At 62.6% G+C, this 23125-nt stretch overlaps 1 protein-coding gene across 1 annotated transcript; it reads left to right on the top strand.

Moving 5' to 3' along the window:
• The first annotated feature begins 16594 nt into the window (after positions 1-16594).
• Positions 16595-18775, top strand: CRYAA (crystallin alpha A). The gene is made up of 3 exons (XM_044250844.1): positions 16595-16783; positions 17670-17792; positions 18566-18775. The coding sequence occupies exons 1-3, from the start codon at positions 16595-16597 to the stop codon at positions 18773-18775; spliced, it is 522 nt and encodes a 173-aa protein (XP_044106779.1).
• The last annotated feature ends 4350 nt before the right edge of the window (positions 18776-23125 follow it).

The raw sequence follows: 23125 nt of genomic DNA, 5'->3' as shown, positions 1-23125 counted from the left end.
GGCTGTCACCTCATGCCCGGCTCGAAGCTTCTCCGGGTGGTTTGTTCTCTGGTTTTACTAGGGACGTCCTTGTCAAGGGACAGTATCGTAATTTGGTCTTACCGAGTTTCATTTTAGAGACTCTGACACCCCCCCACCCTGTTTCTAAGGGGGCTGCCAAAGTCACGTGATTCTGACCCCCCAAGTAGATAAAAGGCTGCCACTTTGTAGGGACTCCCGTGGATGGAGACTGTGTCAGGCCCACAAAGGCAAGCCCTGTGCCACCCACCCAGGGAGGCGTGCCTGGCTCCCTGCGGAGGCCTGTGCACCCCTACGCCCTGAAAAGCCCCCATTCCCTTCAGCATCCAGAGGCACTTGGATATAAAAGCCTGCATGTGGAAACAGGCCAACAATTCCTGTCTCTTTCTTTCTTTCTTTCTTTTTTTTTTTTAAGATTTTATTTATTCATTTGACAGAGAGAGTGATCACAAGTAGGCAAAGAGGCAGGCAGAGAGAGAGAGGAGGAAGCAGGCTCCCTGCTGAGCAGAGAGCCTGATGTGGGGCTCGATCCTAGGACCCTGAGACCATGACCTGAGCCAAAGGCAGAGGCTTAACCCACTGAGCCCCCCGGGTGCTCCTGGTTATTGGTGAATTTAAAAAAAAAAAAATAAATAAAATAAAATATATATATACACACACATATATATTTTAAATATATATTAAAAAATATAAATATATAAAATATATTTATACATAAATAAATAAATAAAAATAAATAAATATAAATATTTTATTTCAGAGAGAAGGAGCACAGCGTTGGGGGCACAGAGAGGGAGTTACACTGACCCCCGCGCAGCAGGGAGTCTGATGTGGGGTTCGATCCCACAACCCTGAGCTGAAGGCAGACACCCAGGCATCCTGCTTATTGGCGAATTTCAACCTCGTTTGGGTCATGAGGCCCTTTCCAGGTCTAAATAAAGGTTTTGTGTGAACACACCATTCTGTGCAGCGTTGCTGAGGGTTCACGACCACGTGGCCCGTCTGGGAGCTGTGGGTTTGGGTTAAGAACCCTCGGCCAGGTCCACGGCCTTCTGTGTGCGGTCGGGGACCCCTCCCATCCGATCGGGCTCGCCCCTGCTCAGGACGCAGCCGCCCGGGCTCACCCCCCTGAGCCAGAAGCAGGGGAGAGGGACTCGCAGGGTTGAGGCCCCGGGCTGCTCCAGAGGCGCCGACACACACGTCCTGCGGGAGATTGTTGGCAGACTTGCCTATTGTGTGGCCCTTGGACACGACGCGCGGCGGCAACTCTCCCTGCGTTAGGGATGTCCAGGGCAGCGGGCAGAATGGTGGTGCCCCTCGGAGCCGAGGGCCCGGGGCCTGCACTGTCTCACCGTCTGGGACAGTCACCCTGCGGCGGTCACCCTGCGGCGGCCACCTGCTGCACCCTGGAGCCTGCGGCGCCACGCCGGCCCGTGCAGAGGGCAGACCCCCCCGGATCCAGGTTCCGTTACTAACGTCGGCTTTGCCTCGGCTGCTACGGCGGCTCAGAGCGCCGTTGCTCCCCAAACCAGCACAGCGTGTCCCTTCACTGTCACTTAGTTTCGAGGAGAAGGGAGATGCAGGTGAGCACGTCCGCAGCACGCTCGCCCTGAAGCATCCGGTCTCCCAGACCTGAGGAAGGACTGACCTCCCTCCAGGACGGACGGACAGATGTGCTCCGACAATGCAGGAGAAACCCCCCCTCCCAGAAGTCAGAATCACCAGCCCCCGCAGCAGCAAACGCCCACCGGGACGCACCACACAGGACGCCACCTCGACAGCCAGGCCCAAGCTCTAGGGAAAGCCGCTCTGCGGGGCGGGGATGCTGGGCGCTTCCGGCCCCCCGTTCTCCGTTCCTTCACTCATGACGTGCTTACCCAGCACCTCCGAAGGAGCAGGCTTTGCGGGAGGCACCCGGGGTCCCAGGGTGAGTGAGAGCCGGTCCCTGTCCTCAGGGACAAACAAGGAAAAGTGCGACGTAATGTCAGACCCGGCTCAGTGCTACCCAGAGGAGGAACGGGCACTTGGGGGCGCTGGTGGGCACAGGAGAGGGACCCTGGCAGCCAAGACAGGCGGGCAGGGGAGGCCACCCAAGGTCATGATACGGGAGCTGAGGTTCCCAGACGTGAAGAGCTGGGAAGGGACAGTGCAGGGACAGTGCAGGGACAGGGGCAGCGGGCAGACCCGGAGCCGGGGGCAGGGGGAGGCTGGTGGCCGCAGAGGCTGACCCCGCGTGTCAGGAGGTCTGGGACACCCAGGTTGGACGCTGTCCCAAAATCAGTAGCTGCCCTGGAAAGTGTGCATGAGAAGAGAATTGAGGCCCCGTCTCCACGGTTAAGTCTCAGAAGTGGAGTGTGTCACCGGGACCTGCTGATGTCACAGCGGCCTCGGATCTCACACAAGCTTGTGCATGGGCTCTCGCGTCCGTCCCAATGGCCAGAAAGCAACCCACAGAGGCAGATGCTTGGATCAGTGGTTGTCGGGGGCTGGGCGGGGGCGGGAGTGTCACGGGTGTGGGGTTTCTTTTTGGGGTGACAACAATGTACTGGGTTTGACTGGTCATTTGTGCCATCTGGGAGTCATCTGAAAGTCACCAAAGTGTACACTCTAGAAGGATGAACTCTATGGTATGTGCATATGTCTCAATAAAGCCGATTTTTAAAAAGATTTTTATTTATTTAAACATAAACAGAGAGAGGGAGAGAGAGCGCAAACTCGGGCAGCGGCGGGTGGGGGCGGGGGGAGGCAGGCTCCTCACCGGGCAGAGAGCCCGTTGCGGGACTCGATCCCAGGACCCTGGGATCATGACCTGAGCCGAAGGCAGCGGCTTACCTGACTGAGACCCCCAGGTGTCCCTAAAGCTGATTCAAAAAAAAAAAAAAAAAAAAGCAGAGGTTGTTGTGTCGAGGACGAGGCGGCCATGGGGAGATGGCTGGGAGCAGATCCTGGGAGGGTGAGCGTCGGCTAGCCTGGGGGTTCAGGAGGGGCTGCAGAGAAGGAGGAGCGGGCCCTGGCCCTCGGCTGGGCCGTGGAGGCGAGGGTACGGAAGAAGAGGTTTGGCCGGAGAAGCAGGTTGAAGGGTTGGTGGCCCTGGGGTTACCGTCCCTCACTCAGTATCCAGCCGGGAGTCAGCATGGCCTTGTCTGGACAGCCCCTCCCGCCGCACACTCCAGGGCTTCATGCCGGCTCCAACCTACGAGAACGGGGAGGCCTTGGGCAGGATGCGCGATTCTCAAGGGAGTGTCCCCATTGGTGAAATGGGGACACGACGTGTACCCACCCCGGGCATCGCTGGGATTCGCGGCGATGGGACGGGGCCGTGCTGAGCGCAGGCCGGTCCATGTGTGAGCGCTGTGTGGGGGGCGGTCCCGGCCACAGAGCTCCGTAAAGTCCCTTCCTCCGTGTGGGCCTCGGTTTGCTGGTCTGTAAAATGGAGCTGGACGCGTTGGTTCCCGACATCCGTTCTCAGACCCTCATTCTGTGGCTCCGTGCGGTGGAGCATCCAACCGTGCCAGGGTCCGAGGAGACCGGGGGAGCCTCACGCCCCGGGGACGTTCAAGGGAAGGCAGAGTCCGTGCCCCAGGCGGCCCCGACACGCAGCCTCCGAGGGTGGGAAGGGGAGGAAGGGACAAGGAAGGTCCTGCCCACCCTCTTCACGGCCACGCTGCCCTGCCGGGGCGACCTCCCTGTGCGCTCTCAAGGGGATCTGTTCACCTTGTCGCAGCAAAAGAGACCACGTGTGTGTGTTCTTTCAAGCCTGTGTAATCTGTCACACCGCGTAGTTAAACCCTTGGCTTCAGGTTTGCGTGCGGGCCCCTGGGACCCCTTATTTCTGGCAGAGTAAAGGTGGTCCACAGTCACACTCACACACACACATGACCTTCCCTAGCAGGCTCCACATCTTTTTTTTAAAATTTAATTTTTTATTTAAATTCAATCAATTAACATATAATTTATTGGTTGCAGAGGTAGAGGTCAGGGATTCATCAGTCTTATGTAACACGAGCGCTGCTCACACCACGTGCCCTCCTGAATGCCCGTCCCCCGCTACCCCGTCCCCCGCCCCCGCCCTCCTGAATGCCCGTCCCCCGCTACCCCGTCCCCCCCCCCCCGCCCTGCCAGCAGCTCTTGGTTTGTCTCCTCGAGTTAGGATTCTCTCATGGTTTATCTCCCTCTCTGGTTTCTTCTTATCTTATTTTCCCTCCCTTCTCCTATGCTCATCTGCTTCGTTTCTTAAATTCCACCTATAAGTAACATCATATGATAATTGTTTTTCTCAGATTGACTTACGTCGCTCAGCATAATACCCTCTAGTTCCATCCACATTGTCGCAAATGGGAAGATTTCATTTCTTTTGATGGCTGCGTAGTATTCCAGTGTATACATATACCACATCTCCTTTATCCACTCATCTGTGGATGGACACCCAGGCTCTCTCCACAGTCTGGCTGTTGTGGACGTTGCTGCTATAAACATTCGGGTGCACGTGCCTCTTCGGATCACTATGATTGTATCTTTAGGGTAAATACCCAGTAGTGTGATTGCTGGGTCGTAGGCAGCTCTATTCTTAACTTTCTGTGGACCTTCCACGCTGTTCTCCAGAGTGGCTGGGCTCCACATCTTTGTTCTTTGCATTTTGGTTTCAGTTCATGACTTCACATGTGGGTAAACTCATTCCCATGGTCCAGAATTCACCGTGAGGAGCCCTGCTGGCTCTCGCCTGCCCCCGCGGCCTCCCCAGGAGTGGCCGCGTTCCTGGGGCTTATCTGTGTGGTTATGAGACACCGCATGTGTGTCTGCTCTGTTTTGACGTTAAGGGTGCACAATACGGGGGCGCCTGGGTGGCTCAGTGGGTTAAGCCGCTGCCTTCGGCTCAGGTCATGATCTCAGGGTCCTGGGATCGAGCCCCACATCAGGGTCTCTGCTCGCCAGGGATCCTGCTTCCTCCTCTCTCTCTGCCTGCCTCTCTGCCTGCTGGTGATCTCCGTCTGTCAAATAAATAAATAAAACCTTAAAATAAAAAGAATGCCCTTTGCCCTTCGTCTTGAAGGCCGAGTACTATTCCATTGTGTGTAGGTGATTCTTGTCTCTGATCTGTTCACCTGCTGGCGGGTTTGGGTCGCCCACCCTTCGGCTTTGGGAACGGTGCTGCGGTGAACACAGGTGTGCTTCTGTGTTTAGAACACGGTGGAACATTCCAGCAGCCAAGCCCGGCGTGCCGGCCCTCTACTGACGCACCGTTCTCTGACGTCTGTCCCTTGCTGTCACAGGCACAGCCACACCAGGAACGCGGTGCAGAGCCCCGTGCATCCGTGGGGTATGTCTGGGCGGATGGATCCCACCCAAGGTGCTTTTGAGACTTGTGACTTTAAGTCACTTTTGTCTGGCCGCTGCTGGAAGCTGGTTTGGACGCTCCAGCCTCGCGGGTGACGCTGTGAGGACTGTGGGTCCAGGCGAAAGTCAGAGGCGGGGTTTGCAGATTCCCACTTCCGCCGCTTTAGGGGCTGCCGCTCACCCGGAGGACGCCGCGAGGCCCGCGGGCTGTGGCGGCGGACACTAGGGGGCGCGGTGCTCCGGCTCGCAGCCCCGAGAAGGCCGGGCTGGGGAGGACCCTCTCTGGGGGTGTGGGGACGGTTGGGGATGATCGGTGTTTCCTAAAGAGAGGCCGCGCGGAATTTGTTTATTAGGTGGCACAGCTGGAGATGGGCCGGATGGGGGTGGAAGGGCAACGAGGCAGGGGTGGGACGGGGGTCCGCAGTGAGGACCATAGGACTCCCTCCTGGCAGCGTCCTGGGTACCCGGCTGCTGTGTCCACGCACCCCTCACCAGCCCCCTGCAGCCCCACCGCGCCATTCTGGGGGAGCCTCCCCAGGTGCTCCGGGGCCGGGGTCTGTGCTGCGTCGCCGGGGCAGGGCCGTGACACACAGGTCCTTCTGCCTGACCTGTGTTGTGACATGGGGGGTCCCTGGGAAGGACGCGCCCCTGTGTCCCACCAGGGAGGGAGGAAGAACCCTGCTGCGCTCAGAGCTGCGCAACCCCCTCCGAGCCGGGGACCCGGGATGAAGGGCCTTCAGCTCCCCATCTAACCCTGTTTCATGGAGAGAACGCAGAGACCCAGAGATGGAGGCGGAGCTGTGCTCTCACACGCTTGACCCGCCTGCCTCTCGGGGCAGTGGCTCCCGGAGGAGAGGGGCTCGGTGAGCGTCGGGGAGCCCAGTGGAGCGCCCCAGACGGGGGACTTCAAACTACAGACACGGACGGTCTCACAAGGCTCTTCCCTGCGTCCAGACCTCTCTGCACGGACACGAGCGTCCGGTCCACGGGCCACCCTCACCCAGCACGACGTCGTCTGAACACATCACCTGTTTCCCAATGAGCTCACATCGCGGGTTCTGGAGGTGAGCACGCCTTTTTGGGGACCCAATCCAACTCCACACAGGGCCTCTGTGAACCGCCAGCTGTGAGTGAGCAGGCAGTGTAGACGGTGGCCCCCGGGAGCCGTCACACCCGCGGACCCAGGAACCTTCCAGAAGCTTCAGGGAGACCAGTGCTCTGGGGTGTCTGTGTGGGTTGGAGAGGCTGGAGCGGCTGGGGAGCCCGTGGGCGTCTGTGCGGTTGCGCGTGGGGCGGGGGCAGCGGGCCCTCACCGCTAACACACCGGCCTGGGTTACCATGGGAGCTGGTGGGCTTCAAAGTTAGGAAGAAGGTTCCTCGCCCAGAAGGTGCTGGTGGCTCTGGCCAGACCCCCCGAGGCAGAGCCTCCGGAAGACGTGGGGCGCAAGGGTGAACACGGGAGCGACATCCCCAAACTGCTGCCCGAGGGACCGGCTGCTGGTGCGTCCGGCAGAACGTGCTCTCCCTCACTGTCCGGGCTCTGTGGGAAGGCAGTGGTGAGCGTGGACCCCGGAGGGAACGAAGATCCTTCATTCATTCACCACGAGTGGATTGCAGAACACCTAGCGGGCATGGGGCCTTGGGGGTGGGAATGGGAGCAAGCCAGGCTCCAACGAGCTTCTCTGCCCAAACTCCCCGGTGCGGGAGCCTCTGCTCTCCGGGGTGCTGGGAGCCCAGAAGACCTGGGTCAGATCTTGGTTCTGAGAGGGAGAAAGTGACTTTCTTCTTCACGAAGCCCCAAAACCATGTCCTAGGGAGGGCCAAAGACGAGGGCCGGTCACCCCCTACCAGCCCAGATCTGGGTGCGGGTAGTGCTGGAGCAGAAGGAAGGGGCCGGCTTGGCGGGGCTGCCCACCCAGGGGTTCTCCTGTATTTCCCTGCTAACAGGGGGAGCGTCTTGGAAAACCCCACGAAAGCCATTATGGATAATCTCTATTTCACCACAGGACGGACTCTCCGTGCGTAGCTGACCGGGTTTAGGGAAAGCCACATTTGTGCATTTCCTCTAGGGGAACACGAGGCTACAAACACGATACCCGTTCTCTTTGCATCGGTTTTTCTGAATTTATAGAGAGGGCTGGGAAGGAGCTGGAGCTCTCATCTTGGCTGAAGTTTGGTTATTTGACCCAGCGATGTCCCATCCGGGAATTTCCTTACAGAAAGGCTCTCACAGGGGGGTGTGTGCTCGGGCCGTTCTGGGGACGTTATTTATAATGAGCCCGATGGGAAGCACCCTGAGTGTGGCTCCCGAGGCCGGGCGTGGTCATGTCCCTATGCGCGCACAAAGTGGGGTCTCGGGCAGCTCTTGGAAGCAGCAGGGCACCCCCAGGAAAGAAGCAAGGTGTGGGCAGGGCCAGGTTCCTCCTCCATGAGACCGGAGGTCTCTCCCACTGAGGCAAACGTGCGCGGAGCCCCGGCAGCCTCATGCCACTCCGTGCTCAGCAAGATGTCCCCGTTCCCTTCATCTACCCCATTTCCCGGCTCCCCTCACCCCTGTGCTGGAGCCCAAATCTGGGCATCAAGTCTTCTCACTCCGCACACGTTGTTGTCTTCTTCTTTAAGATTTTATTTATTTACTTGACAGAGATCACAAGCAGGCAGACAGACAGACAGAGAGAGGAGGAAGCAGGCTTCCCGCTGAGCAGAGAGCCCAATGCGGGGCTCGATCCCAGGACCCTGGGATCATGACCTGAGCCGAAGGCAGAGGCTTTAACCCACTGAGCCACCCAGGTGCCCCTGCACATGTCTTCTTAATGACATAATGGTCCGTGTTCAAATTTCCCCAGTTGTCTCAAAAATGTCTTATTACAGGGAGTTTATTTAAGTCAGGATCCTCACCAAGGACCTGGTTGTCACCGATCCCAGGCAACGTCACGGCTGTGTCGTTCTCTGGCGGCTGCCGTGACCAGTTACCGGGTGCGTCATGGCTTACGTTGTCATAAACTGATGGTCTCTTAGGGGAGGTCACAGGCCTAGAATGGGTGTCACTGGGCCCAGGTCACAGTGTGTAGGGGCATGTAGGGGGGCTCGAGGGGACCATCCTCACCTTCTCCCGCTTCTAGAGGGGACCCCGGTCCTTAACTCACGGTGCTCATCACGCTGACCTCTGTTCTCGGACCCTCCCGCCTCCCACTTTCCCGTGACAACACCAGGCGCCTCTGGGTCATCTCCGCACTCGAGTTGTTTAACTTAATCCCACCTGCAAAGTCCCTTTGCCGTAGAAGCCCCTTTACAGCTTCTGAGGATTAGGACATGGACATCTTGGGAGACACTGGTCTGGGGGGCCTCATTCTGCCCCCCACAGCACCTAATTAAAACACCCGAGGGAGAGCCCAAAATGGTCCTGGGGCGGTTCTTCTAGCTTTGCGGCTGGAGGGGCAGCTGCGGGCAGGTCCGGGCTGGGGAGCGGGGGTGCTGCCCCCGTCACCCTGAGCTCAGAGCCACGGGTCTGCCCCAACACAGCTCCCCAGGGCTGTGAACCCCAGGTTGCTAAGGCACCGTCCTCTGGCCACTGCCCTCCCTGTCGGGGGATGACGTCTGGGCCCCCGGGTGACATTGGTTACACTTCCTGGGTGGTCTCCCAGCAGGGGCACTCACGTGGATGGGCACCTGTGATGGTTAGGGCTCTGGGTGTGCGCGTCCGTGTGCGCGTCCGTGTGCGCGCGTGCGAGTGGGTGTGCGTGCCCTTAAACACGCATCCGTTGACTTTGAAGGAGATGGATCTAGATCGTACGAATGGGGCTTGTTCTGCCGAAAGGCCTCAGAACAAAACTGGAGGTTTTCAGGGGAGGAGGAAATTCCCCCCAAAACTCACAGCCGCCCCTCCGCCCCAGCGTCTAGTGACTCTACGACCCGGCCCCCCTCCCCCGCTCTGCTGTTGGCTCGGACCCAGAAGGTGGAGCAAAGGCCGGTGCACGTGGGGGCGAAGCTCTCTTTCTCCGTCAGAAGGCCCTCTCCTCTCCCGGGAGCCCTAGCTCCTGTGACCACAGCGGATGCCCCGACTGGCGTCCCGGTCACCGCCTCCGGTCGGTGTGGGCTCAGGGCAACGATACACACCCACAGGAACGTCCCGTCGAGCCCCGGGGTCCAACCACAGCCTGGTCCGTGCAGCTCCGATCCGGGCTCACGTGCGCGTGTGGCGAGCCAGGCCTGGGGGAGGCTCCCACCGCGGGCTCCCTCCGTCCACAGCCTGCTCCCAGCGCACCCCGCGAGCTCCCACAGCCCAGCACTGTCCGTGCTTACGCGAGAGACGAAGAGCGGTGGACATCGCACAGCTCAGTAACCACATAAGAGAACAAAGTAAAACAAAGTTAAATAAATAGGATAAAATAAAATCAAGTAAAATGATGAGCAGTGGAGTTAATCCAGAGAACACGGAAGGGAGAACGTAGTAGGACGAGCAGGAATGAACGAAATGAACGGAACAGAAACAATACCGCCTAGAGAGGCCCCACCGAGCCGGCGCGGAGGGCTGAGGGCTCCAGCAAGGCCGGCAGACCACGTGAGGGAAGCGTCCGCGGCCGGAGGGAACAGCAGCTGCACGGCCCCGGGCTGCGCGGAGGCCTGAGCCGGCAGGTGCCGCGGCCGCAGGGCGTCTCCGCACCGGGCTCGGGCCACGGTGTGCTCAAGGACAGGGAAGACCGAAGCCTGGGGTCAGCTCAGGCACAGCGGGGAGACTGGGGGTCCTGGCACCACTGCGAAAACTGAATCAGTGGGAAAAACGTCCCCAAATAGAAAACATCAGACCCCGATGTTCGCTGGTGTTTCCCTAACACTTCGGCCACGGCTCCCGTTTCGTAGAAACTCTTCCAGAGGAGACAAAAGCGGAAAACATGCCTCCCCCTCCCCATTGTGCGAGGCAGCCACAGCTCCGACATCAACCCCGGGTGCGGAAGCTGGAGAAGGAGAAGCTACGGGCGGGCCTGTTGTATCTGCGACAGACCCGGGATCCTAAATGAGTCGGAGACATCAGCTAACAGGGCCAGACGCAGGAGGGTGCGGTGGGGCCCCCCACATGGTGGGACGCAGCTCTCTGGCTGCCCTGCCCAGCCCCTCGTGGCTCTGCTTCTCCCAGGGCTGCCCGGGGAGCTGGTGGAGGGGAGGCTGGGAAAGGCGGGCCCATGGTGTTGGGGCGCTCGTGGAAAGGACCCCGCGGTTACACCGCTGCTCCGAGATGCACCTGCTGGGGCCGTGGCCAGAGGCTGAAGGCGTCCGGCCACATCCCGTGGATCTGACACACGCGGTTCTTCACGTCATGTTCACTGTATGTCCTTAGGGCGCCTCACTCTTGCCTCCCTGGGCTCGCAGCCCCTCGCAGGGCGTTGAGCTGGGGCTGCTTTCGGAGAAGCCGGGGCGAGAGGTGGCCTGGTGGACGCCGGCTGCTGTGCGTGGGGCGCTCACTGGGCCATTCTCTCCACTGGTGAGGACGTATGAAAAATTTTGTCGTAGGAACAAGGTCGGTGAGTTAGCCCTTTACCCCCAGGTGGTGAAGATCGAAGGGCCATGGGCCAGTGAGCAGACGTGGCATCGCTGTCCCCGGCCTCACCCGGCCCGCGGAGCCAGGACGGGGTGTCAGTCCCCGGCACACCGTGTTCGGGGAGTTTCCAACGTGCGTCCCTCCTTGCCTGCGGCCGCGGAGAACTCGGGGGCCGACCTGGGGGGAGTCGGCCGAGGGCTCAGCCGCTGCCTTCCCGCTGACGCATGGCCACGCCCGCGGGCCCACACAGTGTGGATTTGCCGGTGAGCCCCCCTGGTCCCTGGAGTGGAAAATCGGGGTGCCGGGGCTTTGTGAGCGCCCCGGCGAAGTGCTGGTGCGGTGGGAATCCTGTAGATAAGCAAATACCGGGCTTTGTGTGAGGGCGGCCGGCCTTCAGCTCCAGTGCAGCCCAATGCCCATTGCTAAGGGCAGGCTTAGCCCGGCTCCGGAACAATGCCGGGGGCACGGCGCCCCCGGGAGGGCCGCCCCCCCAACGCCGCACACTTCCTGCCGGCTGCACGGGTCTGACAAAATGCTCCCGACAGCTCCTGACGCATTCAGATGGCAGAGGGAGATGACCTCGGGGACCGTGGCTCCCGCTCCGCCAGACCCCGCTCACAGACACACAGACACACACGCAGACACACACTGACACACAGGAGCGCACTAGCGTAAGCCCTGACACACACACACTCATATGGACACACACGCAGACAGACAATACACGCAGACACACACACTAATACACACACAGACACAGACACGGGCAAACCTCCCAGGGGCTGGCCCTGACGTCCACGGCCCCCTCCCCCGGCCGGCTGGCCCTTCTGCCCTGGGCCCTCTCTGCACCCAGAGCCCCGGAGAGAACGCACACTAGGGCCCGTCCGCCCTCGGAGCCCTCCCGTGCTGCCTCGGCTCTCAGCGCCTGTCCAGCCCCATCCCCGCGGGTCACAGGCTCCGCGTGGACAGTCCCTGTGCCCCGCGTGGGCAGGACAGGACCTCAGCAGACATCTGGAGATAAGCAGGCCGTCTCCGGATTCCCTTCCTTTCCCTGGCTTTAGCAGAGGCATCCTTTCTCTTTCTTTGATTTTTAGACATTTCCTTTTTCTCTTCGACCTGCAGTGTGGGTCCGGCGGAGGGGACAGAGCAGGGTGGGCTGGGGTCCCGGGCAGGGCCGGCCTGGGTCTCTGGGCCCCCGTCCTGTCCGTGACGGGTGGCTGTTTCAGGACGCACAGCTGGGCCTGGCTGAGCCCCACGTGGTGTCTTGTGGTCACCTTCCGTGTCAGCGGGCTGCCCGCCTCCGCCCCTGGCTTCGACTCCTCCCCCCACCCCATGGCAACCTTACCTGCCTCTCAGGCCAAGGTCAGCCCCAGTCGGTGGGCAGGGGACAGCCTCGGGCTGGTCAGCACTGTCCCCAGAGTCGAGGTCTGGGACAAAGAGGGAAGGTGACAGCGACCCTCCAGGACTGGGGCTGGGGAGCCGTGGGAAGAGCTGAAAGACGGCAGGGGGAGAAAGGCCAAGTTCGGCCCACGTTCGCCGGCTCGCACAGGCCCCGGGGAGGAAAGCATGGCTCAGGGGCGTGGCGTGCCAGCCTGGGGCCACCTGTGAGGGAGCTCTGGTCCTCCTCACTCCTTCCCCTACTCCCCCGGGGAGCAGCCCCTGCTCTGCACACAACCGGCCCAGGAGTCAGATCCACATACCTGTGCGTCTCCTCGGCTTTTCTCTGATCTGAGGGACCTCACAGGTGCCATGGCTGAACACATGTCCTCGGGGTCTCCAGGACAGGCCAGAGGGGCAGACGCGTCAGAGCACAGCCTGTCCGGTGAGTAGGATCACACGATGCCGGAGACAGGCCTGGCGGCTGGGCATGCCCGGGGATGGTGTCTCTGACTCACGGCCCAGCACGACGGCGGGACTCTCTGCCACGCTCTGGGGCGTCTTCGTCACAGGGAGGACAGGTGGCTGTGCCTGATCTCCGGCCCGCAGGACCCGGACTCCTGAGATCCCCAGCCTGGCCCACCCCGTACGCATCTTGAGAAGCTGTTGGCATTTCACGGCTCATCTTCCTTTGCGAAGGCCTTCTGGCTGCTTCCGGCCCCCGAGCCCCGGCTCACTGAGCCAGACGTGCCTTTTCTCTCTGCCAGGACTCCAGGGTTGCTAGGACGATGGGCACGTCCCCCACTGTTGGATTTATTTGTCGGTCCAAATTCTGAACAATGGCAGTGCCTCGCTTCTCTAGTAAGAATGTTGTTTGAAACAAACCAACAAATCCACGTCCAGTGCTCCCATCAGTCGTCTTTGGAGGGACACCGGGGAGGCTCAGGTGTTTGGGCATCTGCCTTTGGCTTAGGTCATGATCCCAGGGTCCTGGGATGGAGCCCTGCATCAGACTCCTTGCTGGGCAGGGAGCCTGCTTCTCCTTCTCCCTCTGCTGCGCCCCTGCGTATACTCTCTCTCTGACAAATAAATAAATAAATCTTTTAAAAAAATCCTCTTTCGAAAGCTGGATTCATAAAGACCTTTTCGAAAAAGCGTCTCATCGCAAAAGGTCTGCTTTTGGGTCTGGGGATGATGGACAGAACAACGTGGGGGCACTCGTGGGCTGTGTCCTCTGTGCCCATGCCAGGGCCCTGCCCTAGGCTGGCTTACACCTCTGGCCCCATCGCCACGAGGCACTAGACGATGGGCACTGAGCTCTCGCGGTGTCCTGGAGCGGGTCCTGGCCTTGTGCATGATCTCTGGCGGTTGTAGCCTGGGGGCTCACAAGGCGGGGCTGAGGTCTGGACCCGAGGGCTCTGCTGGATGAACCCCCAAGGTCTTTACGGAGAGCTCCGGGGCGTTGTGGCGAACTTCAGGTCTGCCCTGGACAGCGATGGGCTCCAATTCCCTCCTATAAACCTGCGGGAACTTGGACGTGCTCGTGTGTCCCGGGGGAGCCCAAGGCCAGTGGCCGGGACACCTGGAGCCGGTGACCCTCTGTTCACTCCCTCTGCGTGAAGAGACAGGACTGCTGATTTGTTCTTCAAGACAACGAACCATGAACTCGAAGACGGCGTCCGTCGCAATGCTCCTCCTCAAACTCAGCGAGAGGTGACGCCTGTCCTGGAACGTCCACCTCGTGGCTCCGGCAGGCCTCCGGCGCGCTTGGCGGTGCCCCCGCATGACCCTCCTGACTCCAGGTCTGCGTCCTTGTGGTCCCGTGGGACCTCTGCTCCTGCCGGCTGCGGCGCGGGGGTCCCGACCCTGGAAGGGCACACCTGGGGGTCTGAGGGATCTTGCCACAACCTCAGCCCCCCCGGCTGTGTAGCCCACGGCACGGAGCCTCCGTCTCTGCCTGCGCTCCCAGGCGGTTTGAAGGACCCGTGGAGGCCATGGCTGGTGAGGAGAGCAAGGCTGTCCCCTCGGCGACCCTGTCGGGGGGGCACCAGAAGCATAGTCCTTAGGACAAATCATTTCTTCCTGTAATGGTTAAAAAATCAAAGTGAATGCAAAAAATCTGTAACGCACAGAAAACCAATATTGTATTTTTTTATTTTTAAGATTTTATTTATTTACTTAAGAGAGAGAGCAGAAGCAGGGGGAGGGTCAGAAGCAGAGGGAGAAGCAGGCTCTGTGCTGAACAGGGAGCCCGACGTGGGACTCGATCCCAGGACCCCGGGAGCATGACCTGAGCAGAAGGCAGACGCTTCACTGACTGGGCCCCTCGGGCGCCCCCAAATACCACCATTTTTAATGAGGACACATCAGCGCTCCTGACTTCTCCTTCTGCCTTACGCTCCTCTGCTCGCTCTACATTGAGCTCCAGCCACAGGGGACCCAGCCGATGGACACTCGCGGCACCAGGAGGGGGCAGTCACTGCCCTGCTGGGCCACCCCCCGCCCCCGCCTCTGCCGCGGTGAGCAGCCGGCAGGAAGCCCCCTCCCCTTCCTTCAAGCCAAGTGACGGGGCACACAGCTCACCCTCTCCAACCCCCAAGCCCCACTTTCCCTGTCCAGGAAGTGTGTGAGACGATGCGCCGCGGAGGGACGCCAGCAGGGCCTGGCCCGGAGCAGGCTTGGGCAGGGACGGTGCCCTCCGCCCCCCCACCGCACGGACCATCGCTGCCCTAATTTGGCCTTTGTTGCCTGACATCTGGGGAACTGCTGCGCAGAGGTGACCCTTCCAGATTTTCCAGGGCCCCTTGCCACCAGGTGGGTGCTGTGTGCGAAGCGGGTGGGAGACGGTGGGGAGATTTGGTCCAGAGCGTGTGTGCGGGGCCAGCCGGGTCCGGGGCGCGAGGGGAGCGTGTGAGGACGCCCGGGCGCTTTGAGGGTGCGTTCCCTCCGCCAGCACCCGTGGACGCTGCTAGGAGCTGCGCTGGGACCCAGGCCCCGAGGACAAAGAAGCTTCTGGTGCCAGACTGTGCAGTGAGGGGTAGGTCCGGGGGCTGGGGGAGGGCACCCCACCCCGCCGTGGGTGCGTGTGACTGCAGGGACGCGCTCCCCGGAGGCCAGGCTGCTGAGGAATATACTGGGTGGCCGGTCCCCTCTGGGTAGCCGCCGGCCAGAGCCACAGCGGGAGGAGCCCCACGGTCCCGGGGCCTCAGGAGCAGCAGTGGACACTGGCCGTGTGGCCGGCCGGCCGAAGCCTGGTGGGAGGTCACACGGTGGGGGGCGATGTCCAGGCCGAGTCCGTGACACAATCTTCCCACACTTGCCGGACCCAGCCCCACTCCCTGTCCAGACGCACAGACCCCACGTCAGCCCCTGCCCCGTTTTCAGTTTCTTCCTGGTATTTTCTGTCTTCCTTGAGGTTATGACTCTGTGTCCATTTTGTCATCAGAAGGAAGTGGCAGACGGAATGCTGTTCTGAAAAATGATATCCTGGTGGCCCTGGGGGGCTCCATCGGTGAAGCGTCTGCTTTCAGCTCAGGTTGTGATCCTGGGGTCCTGGGATCGAGTCCCAGGTCGGGGTCCCTGCTCAGCGGGGAGCCTGCTTCTCCCTCTCCCTCTGTTACTCCCCTGGTTGTGCACGCTCTCTCTCTCAAATAAATAAATAAAATCTTAAAAAAAAAAAAAAGGGCGCCTGGGTGGCTCAGTGGGTTAAAGCCTCTGCCTTCAGCTCAGGTCATGATCTCAGGGTCCTGAAATCGAGTTCCGCATTGGGGTCCCTGCTCAGTGGGGAGCCTGCTTTCTCCTCTCTCTCTGCTTGCCTCTCTGCCTACTTGTGATCTCTCTGTGTGTGTCAAATAATTAAATAAAATCTTAAAAAAAAAACCAAAAAACGACATCCCATCCCCCGGAGCTGTGTGGTTTGGGGATCTGTGTGGTCGCTGAGCCCAGCTCTCATCTGTGAAGTGGCCCATAAGCAGGGGCTCCCCATGCCGTCGCGGGGATGAAAGTCTGCACCGTCCCCCAGGTGAGCGCGGGGGCAGAGCCGTAGGGAGAGGCGCCTCAGGGACATTGTCCTGCTGGGGTCCGGGGCTCCGTGCTGGTCAGCGTCGCACGCCCGGGGCCAGGAGAGGCGGGCACTCAGCCCGAGCCACATTTCTGCTGACCGGGCAGCCTTCTCCCTGAGCTCACGCTTTCCAGACAAATCCCCCTAATGCTTCCATTCTGTCGTGGGCATATATACGGAGGACCGTCCCCGGGGCTCTCCACTGCACTGCCCAGAGGCCCTGCCCGACTCCCCGCCAGCCCCGGGTCCCTGCACCGCCGACGCCCAACATGGACATCGCCATCCAGCAGCCCTGGTTCAAGCGTGCGCTGGGCCCCTTCTACCCCAGCCGGCTGTTCGACCAGTTTTTCGGTGAGGGTCTCTTCGAGTACGACCTGATGCCCTTCCTGTCCTCGACCATCAGCCCCTACTACCGCCAGTCCCTCTTCCGCACCGTGCTGGACTCCGGCGTCTCCGAGGTAAGACCCGCCGGCGGGCTGGCTTCCCCTGCCGGCCGGAGGGGCGCGCGGCCGTGGCTTCCCGGGGGCCGGCCCAGAGCCGAGGCAGCCCCGTGTCCCACGTCTGGGGTCTTCTGGTCGGGTGGAGGCACTCTCCCCCCCAAATCCCTGACGGCTCCCCGTGACCTGCAGCGAGGAGCCTCCCAGGGCTCTGAGAAAGGGTCGGGAGGGAGCCCGAGCCCACGCAGGGTCCTTCCCTCCCAGCAGCGCATGGCCCATGTGCGGTTGGTGATGTACGCCACGCAGTGCCGGCCCTGGGAGCAACCCCGGACAGGCGGGTGTGGTGGTCCCCGCTCTCCACCTTGTTCCTTCCCCAGGAAGCCTGGGTGGGTGGGCCGCGTGCACAGGGCCCGGCCCAAAGGGGAGCCACCAGACCGCTGGCCGCCCCTCCTTGAGCCCCACCGCGGACCCCAGGGTCCAAAGGTCTGGAGGAGCCAGGTCTCCCCCACCGCCCCAAAGCAGAGGCCGGCCGGGAGCGGAGGCCAATCACCTCCAGGAAGAAAGGGAACCGGGCTGAGCAGAGGGAGACACTGGTCACAAGCTGGCAGCTGCTCGCATCGTGTCCGCGTGAGAGAACGGGCCCCAGGCTGCTTCGGCTGACACTCGTGGAGCCGCGGGCTGTGACCTTATTCCGAGCGCTAGGTCCAGCCTGCCCGCTGGCCGACCCGGAACGGGTCTCCTGACCCATACCCAGCTGACCCTACCCGGCCACAGTCCATCCCCAACGAGGCCATCGGCGGCGGGTCCCTGGGGCCCGGGACGCTGGCCCCTCCGCACGGGCCGCTCTGGCCGGCCCCGCCGGAACCTCGGTCCGGCCGGACCCACATGACTGGCGTGTGGGTTTCAGGTCCGATCTGACCGAGACAAGTTCGTCATCTTCCTGGACGTGAAGCACTTCTCTCCGGAGGACCTCACCGTGAAGGTGCTGCAGGACTTCGTGGAGATCCACGGCAAACACAACGAGAGGCAGGTGAGTCCGGGCACCTCGCACCGGCCTCCCCGGGGCCCTGCCCCCCGCCCGCCGGCCGCCCCGGCTCCTCCCAAATCGCACGGGTGAGGGGTGTGAGCAGGGCGCATCCCAAGAGACGCCGGGTGCCGGCAGGGCGAGCTTGGAGCCCACGCGGATTTGCGCGGAAACCCACGCGTGACGGCTGAGCCGGGAGCGCAGGGCGCGGCCCGAGGCCCAGACGCTGCGTGCGTTCTCTGCCTGCTGGACCCGCAGGTGGCAGAGACCTCAGGGCGGTCGCGGCCTGCCCGGCCCCACAGCTGGTGCAGGGAAGGCGGGCCTCTCGGCGGGCGGAGACCGGGCTTTCTGGTCATGGTTGGGGAAGCGACGTGGGGAGGCCGGGGGGTGGGGGGCCCTGCCTCCGTGTCTCCCGCCCCTCCCATCCCGGGCCACGCGGGGTGCTGTGGTCCCCACCACTCCGAGCCCGGAGGAAGAGGTCAGGCCCCAGGGCCGGGTGTGGGTCACGGGTACACGCCAATCCGACCGCAGCCGGAGGCGGGACAGAGCCGCTCCTGCAAGTCTCCAGTGAGAGGAATCTGATGAGCCACGTCCACGGCAGTGACCGGCCCCAGGCTGGCCTGGACCTGTAGCCGGGAACCCTCCACGGGGCATTCTGGGCCTCCCACCCCTCCGTGTGGGAGCGTCGTGGGCTGGACCCCGGGGTGCCTTCACCATGGAAGGTCGGCGGCCCCCGGCGGTGCTGCCTCTGACGGTGCCCTTCCCCGCGCCCGGCCCAGGACGACCACGGCTACATCTCCCGCGAGTTCCACCGCCGCTACCGTCTGCCGTCCAACGTGGACCAGTCGGCGCTCTCCTGCTCCCTGTCCGCGGACGGCATGCTGACCTTCTCCGGCCCCAAGGTCCCGTCGGGAGTGGACGCTGGCCACAGCGAGAGAGCCATCCCCGTGTCGCGGGAGGAGAAGCCCAGCTCTGCGCCCTCGTCCTAAGCTCAGCCTTGGCCTTGGCTGCCCCCGCGCCTGCCCCCACAGCCCATCCACTGGGGGAACCGTAGAAAGTGGGGGGTCGCCTCCCTTTGCTTTCCCTGTTTTCATTTCCTTTTCCTCTTCTCTGAGGGAACGAGGGTTTGAGAGGGTTGACCGGAGGGCTCGGGGCCTTGGCCTGGGTGCTGTGGCCTCAGGGTGACCCAGACCCCCCGCGCCGGCCAGCTGGTGGAAACCATCGCCGTGCCAGCTGCTCGAGACAACGGCCCCGCGCTCCCCGAGGATGCAGGCTCCGGGTCACCTCTGGGTCTCCAGGGCTGGCCAGGGGCACCTTGGCCCTTGCTGGTGGGCGCCCGCCATCAGGACCCGGCCGCGTGTCCTGCCCACGTCTCCCGGGTGCCCTGAGGTCCGTGTGGCGGAGGCTCCCGTGTGCCTGGGCTCTTGGCAGCCCGTCCTCTCAGACCGCCCTCCCTCCGCCCTTCCCCTCTGTAGTTCCGCTCCCGGGGCACCGGGGCGCCCCCCACGACGTAGCCCGTGGCAGTCAATAAAGAGCAGGTGACACAAGCAACTGGTGACTGGTGGCCGTCCTCTTCCCTGACCGGTGGCCGTCCTCCTGCCTCGGGGCGCGGGGCCCGCGGGACCGCAGCGGGGGTGCGGGGGGCATGCGGGGGCAAGGAGGCGGGGTCTGCCGGGTCGTGCCTCCCCGTGACCCACTCACGCCCCCCTTCCTCCACGTGCCTCCCTGCACCCCTGCTCTGTAGGAAGGAGAGGGTTTCGGTGGAGACCGCGGGGGGAGAGGAGGGGAGGATGGAGGAAGCGGGAGGGAATCAGGCTCCCTTCTCCAGCCTCTGGGAACAGGTGCCGGCAGGGCCTCCCCTCCTCTGGGCGGCTTCTGTCCTGGCTCCCTTGGGGGTGCCCTGGAAGGGTCCTGGGTCCATGGCTCCCCAAGGGATGAGGAAGGGCAGTCAAGCGTGGTCAGAACATGTCTCCCTGCGTGGGAGGCACCTAGGATCACACGCCTGAGAACAGACACCCCCTGGGGGGCTTCTGGTGACCAGGGCTGAGTGTCCTGCGCTGCCTCCCCCACCCGGGGGGACGACCTTCTCCGGGTCTGCTCAGTCTCCGGGCAGCGGGGAGGGGACTAGGCCCAGCGGCCCACAGCTTCCACGGGGGAGCGGCTCGGCCAGGGGCCCCACAGTTGCACAGTGACCGTGAGAGGGGGAGGGGGCCGCCACGTGCATCTCTGGGCGCAGAAGGTGGGCAGACGGCGGGGCCCGCCAGCCACTGCTGCTGTGGGCTGTGTCGGGGTCCCTCTCCCGGGGAGTGGAGGTCAGGGACACGGGGGACCCTGCCACCCTGTTGAATGGAAGGCGGCTTGTGTAGGCATGCACATGGGTGTGCGAGCATGCACACACGCTCTTACACACACACACACACACACACACACACAGTCTATCACCCTGGGCTTGAGTCCACCTCAAGAGGGGCCCTGAAGGCCCTGGGAGGCCCACAGGGCCCACCCCCCACCGCCCACTGGCCCTGTTCCTTCCAACAAGAAGCACCCCTTGTGCTGTTGTCATTAAAAATGTATTTTTAAAAGATTTTGTTTATTTATTTGACAGAGAGAGATCACAAGTAGGCAGAGAAGCAGGCAGACAGAGGGGGAAGCAGGCTCCCTGCTGAGCAGAGAGCCCAATGCAGGGCTCCATCCCAGGACCCTGAGATCATGACCTGAGCCGAAGGCAGAGGCTTAACCCACTGAGCCACCCAGGTGCCCCTATCTTGTCATTTAATCCACATTTGTCAGAAACGTGGGCTGCTCTGTGGTGGGGGGCAAACCTGGCCCCTCCACGAGGGGGCAGGGGCTGGATATTTGGGAAAATCAGAGCCTCTGAAGCTCTCTCCTCCTCCTGCTTCTGCCCCAGACTGGCCGTCCTCCAAAGATGACGAGCTTCTGCCCAGCGTGGCAGGTGGCTGTGTGGCTGGCAGATCGTGGGCCCGGCCGGCCGCAGCCAGAACTGGGCTGTCAGGTGCTGGTGGCCTTGTGTTCACGGTGGTTCTTGCATGGGGCTCGGAATGGACTCAGCTGTGTCCCTCAAATTCCTGTGTCGAAGGCCCAGCCCCAGCAGCTCAGAGCGTCACTGTAGTTGGAGATCAGGACTTAAATGTGGTGACTGAGGCACCCAAGGTCACTAGAGTGGGCCCTGGTCCCAAATGACCAGTGTCACCAGGAGAGGAGGAGATGAGGCCAGACAAGCACACGGGGACAAGCACATGAGGACATGGGGAGAGGGTGGCGGTCTTCATGCCAGGAGAGAGGCCTCGGGAGGAACCAGTGCTGCCCACGCCTGGACCAAGGCCGCCGGGCCTCCAGGACGGGGAGGGAGTCTGCGTGTGTTGTTCCCGCCGCCCAGTTTCTGGCTGTTGCTTCGACAAGCAGAGCAGACGAGTACAGCCTGCGAAGACAGCCTGCGACCAGGCCTTGGGGACGCAGGCTCCCAGGATCTCAGCACACGCTCTTTGGGGATAAGAAGGGCCTCCCAGAGCCCAGTCCAGGCAGGGGAGCCAGGAGAAGTGCGGGAGAGCTTCCCCTCTGCATGGCAGCTCTAGACCACCCCCAGAACCTCCTGTTCTGGGACACCAAGGGCTCAGGGAGGTCCCCAGTGGCCTCGTCCTGCTTGACAGGGCACAGTGGTCACTCCCTTCGCAGCTGTCCATCCGGCCTCCATCTGAACTGCGGGGCGCTGAAGCTGCTGGGTGCTCTTGGAGCTGGCCCTGGGGTCCTGGGGTCGAGCAGACATGCCCCAGGCCATTCACAGAAGGCCTGGGGCCTGGCCACTCCCGGGCCCCCAGCCACCCCCTCGCATCTGATGCTGGCTGTGTCAGCAGGGGTGCTGAGTCTTCTGGTCGAGGGGCCTGTTCTGGCCTCCCTGCATGGGCTGTCCTGACAACTCCACTGCCCCTGGGGCCCAGGGGCTCCCCCTGTCAGTCAGGGAGCCTGTGCTGGCTGTCAGCCGCCTTGGGTGGGACCTCTAGAGCTGGCATCACTGCGGCCTCCCGCTGGGCCGGCCTCCGGCAGGCTGGACCGGGACTCCACGGAGGATGGCGGTCTGCATGGCGCCTGCTGGGCGTCTGCAGGTTTGGCTGACGTGGCCGTGGCAGAGACCCTCCAGCACCCCCTCCCCTGTTCTCAGGAGTGCCGCCCCGCCCCGTCAGGCCGGAGGCACTGAGGAAGCCAGGCCGGTCCTGCTCTGTGGGGTGGCCTGCTGTGTGGCTCTGGGCAGAGCGTCAAGGCTCTGAGTATTAGTCGCCGGCCCCACGGCTGCCTGCAATTCCAAGACACACCACCAGAGGGCAGCAGAGGCCTGGCCGTGGCCACCGGCCCGCGCGTCCCAGAGGTCACCTTCAGGCTTCCAGCCGGGGCCAGCAGCTGCAGACAGCTCCGCAGAGGGCCTGGGCCGGGTGACTGGGAGCTCTGGGAGCCCCCATCCCGACCCCAGGGCCCCGGTGTCCCGCGTGAGACAAAACAAGCCGCACAGCGTTGGGGGGTTTTGGTTTCCTGGGCTTGTTTGAAAAAGGCACAGTCGCGGCCGACTGGCAGGTCCGCGCTGGGCCACGGGTCCCCTGAGGCTCTGGCCTCCCCCACGGAATGACACAAAGCTTCAGCCCTCCCCGGCCTTCACCTCCTGGGCTCCTAGAATGCCCTCCGTGGGGGGGGGGGGGCTGGTGGGCAGCCTGAGCCTGACACGGGGGCCCGGGTCATGGGGTCACTGACACTGGGCACGGGGGACCAGGCCACGGGGTCTCAGATCTCGCTGGCCAGATGCTGCCTGTGCCTGCCCGGGAGTGCGAGGAGGGGCAAGCACACTGGGGGGCCCAGCCGCAGAGGGAGCCGAGGGGCGAGGTCGGGCCCCGCTTCCTCTGGGCAGCGGCCCCTTCTCCACAGCTCCCCTGTGGCACCCGGCAGGGCCAGCTCCCCGTGGCGGGACGACTGGGCTGGAGACCCAAGAGCCCCCTCGTGCTGCCGGGGCTGGGGAGGGGCTCGGCTCCCGCACCCGCGTGCAGGCGGTGGCGGTGACAGCGGACGGAGCAGATGATGCGCAGCAACACCCTCGCACGCACACACACACGCACAGGCGCACACACGCACAGGTGTGCACACACACGTACGAGGCCACACACGCGTGCACACACGCCTGCCGCAGCCACCGGCAACTCCTGCCTCTGTTCCCCGCCTCTCCTCTCACCCGCTTCCCTCTGCCTCTGGTCTGCACTTGAACTTGAAAGACGCTTCCTACCCGCGTCTCCGCCTCCAGGAAAAGCCTCCCCAGCTCGGCAGGGACTTCTCTGTCAAGG

The sequence above is a fragment of the Neovison vison genome, chromosome 6, assembly GCF_020171115.1.
Source record: "Neovison vison isolate M4711 chromosome 6, ASM_NN_V1, whole genome shotgun sequence".
In the NCBI taxonomy this organism is placed as follows: Eukaryota; Metazoa; Chordata; class Mammalia; order Carnivora; family Mustelidae; genus Neogale; species Neogale vison.
The sequence above is the reverse complement of the archived record's forward strand: the minus strand, read 5'-3'. Positions and strand labels throughout refer to the sequence as shown.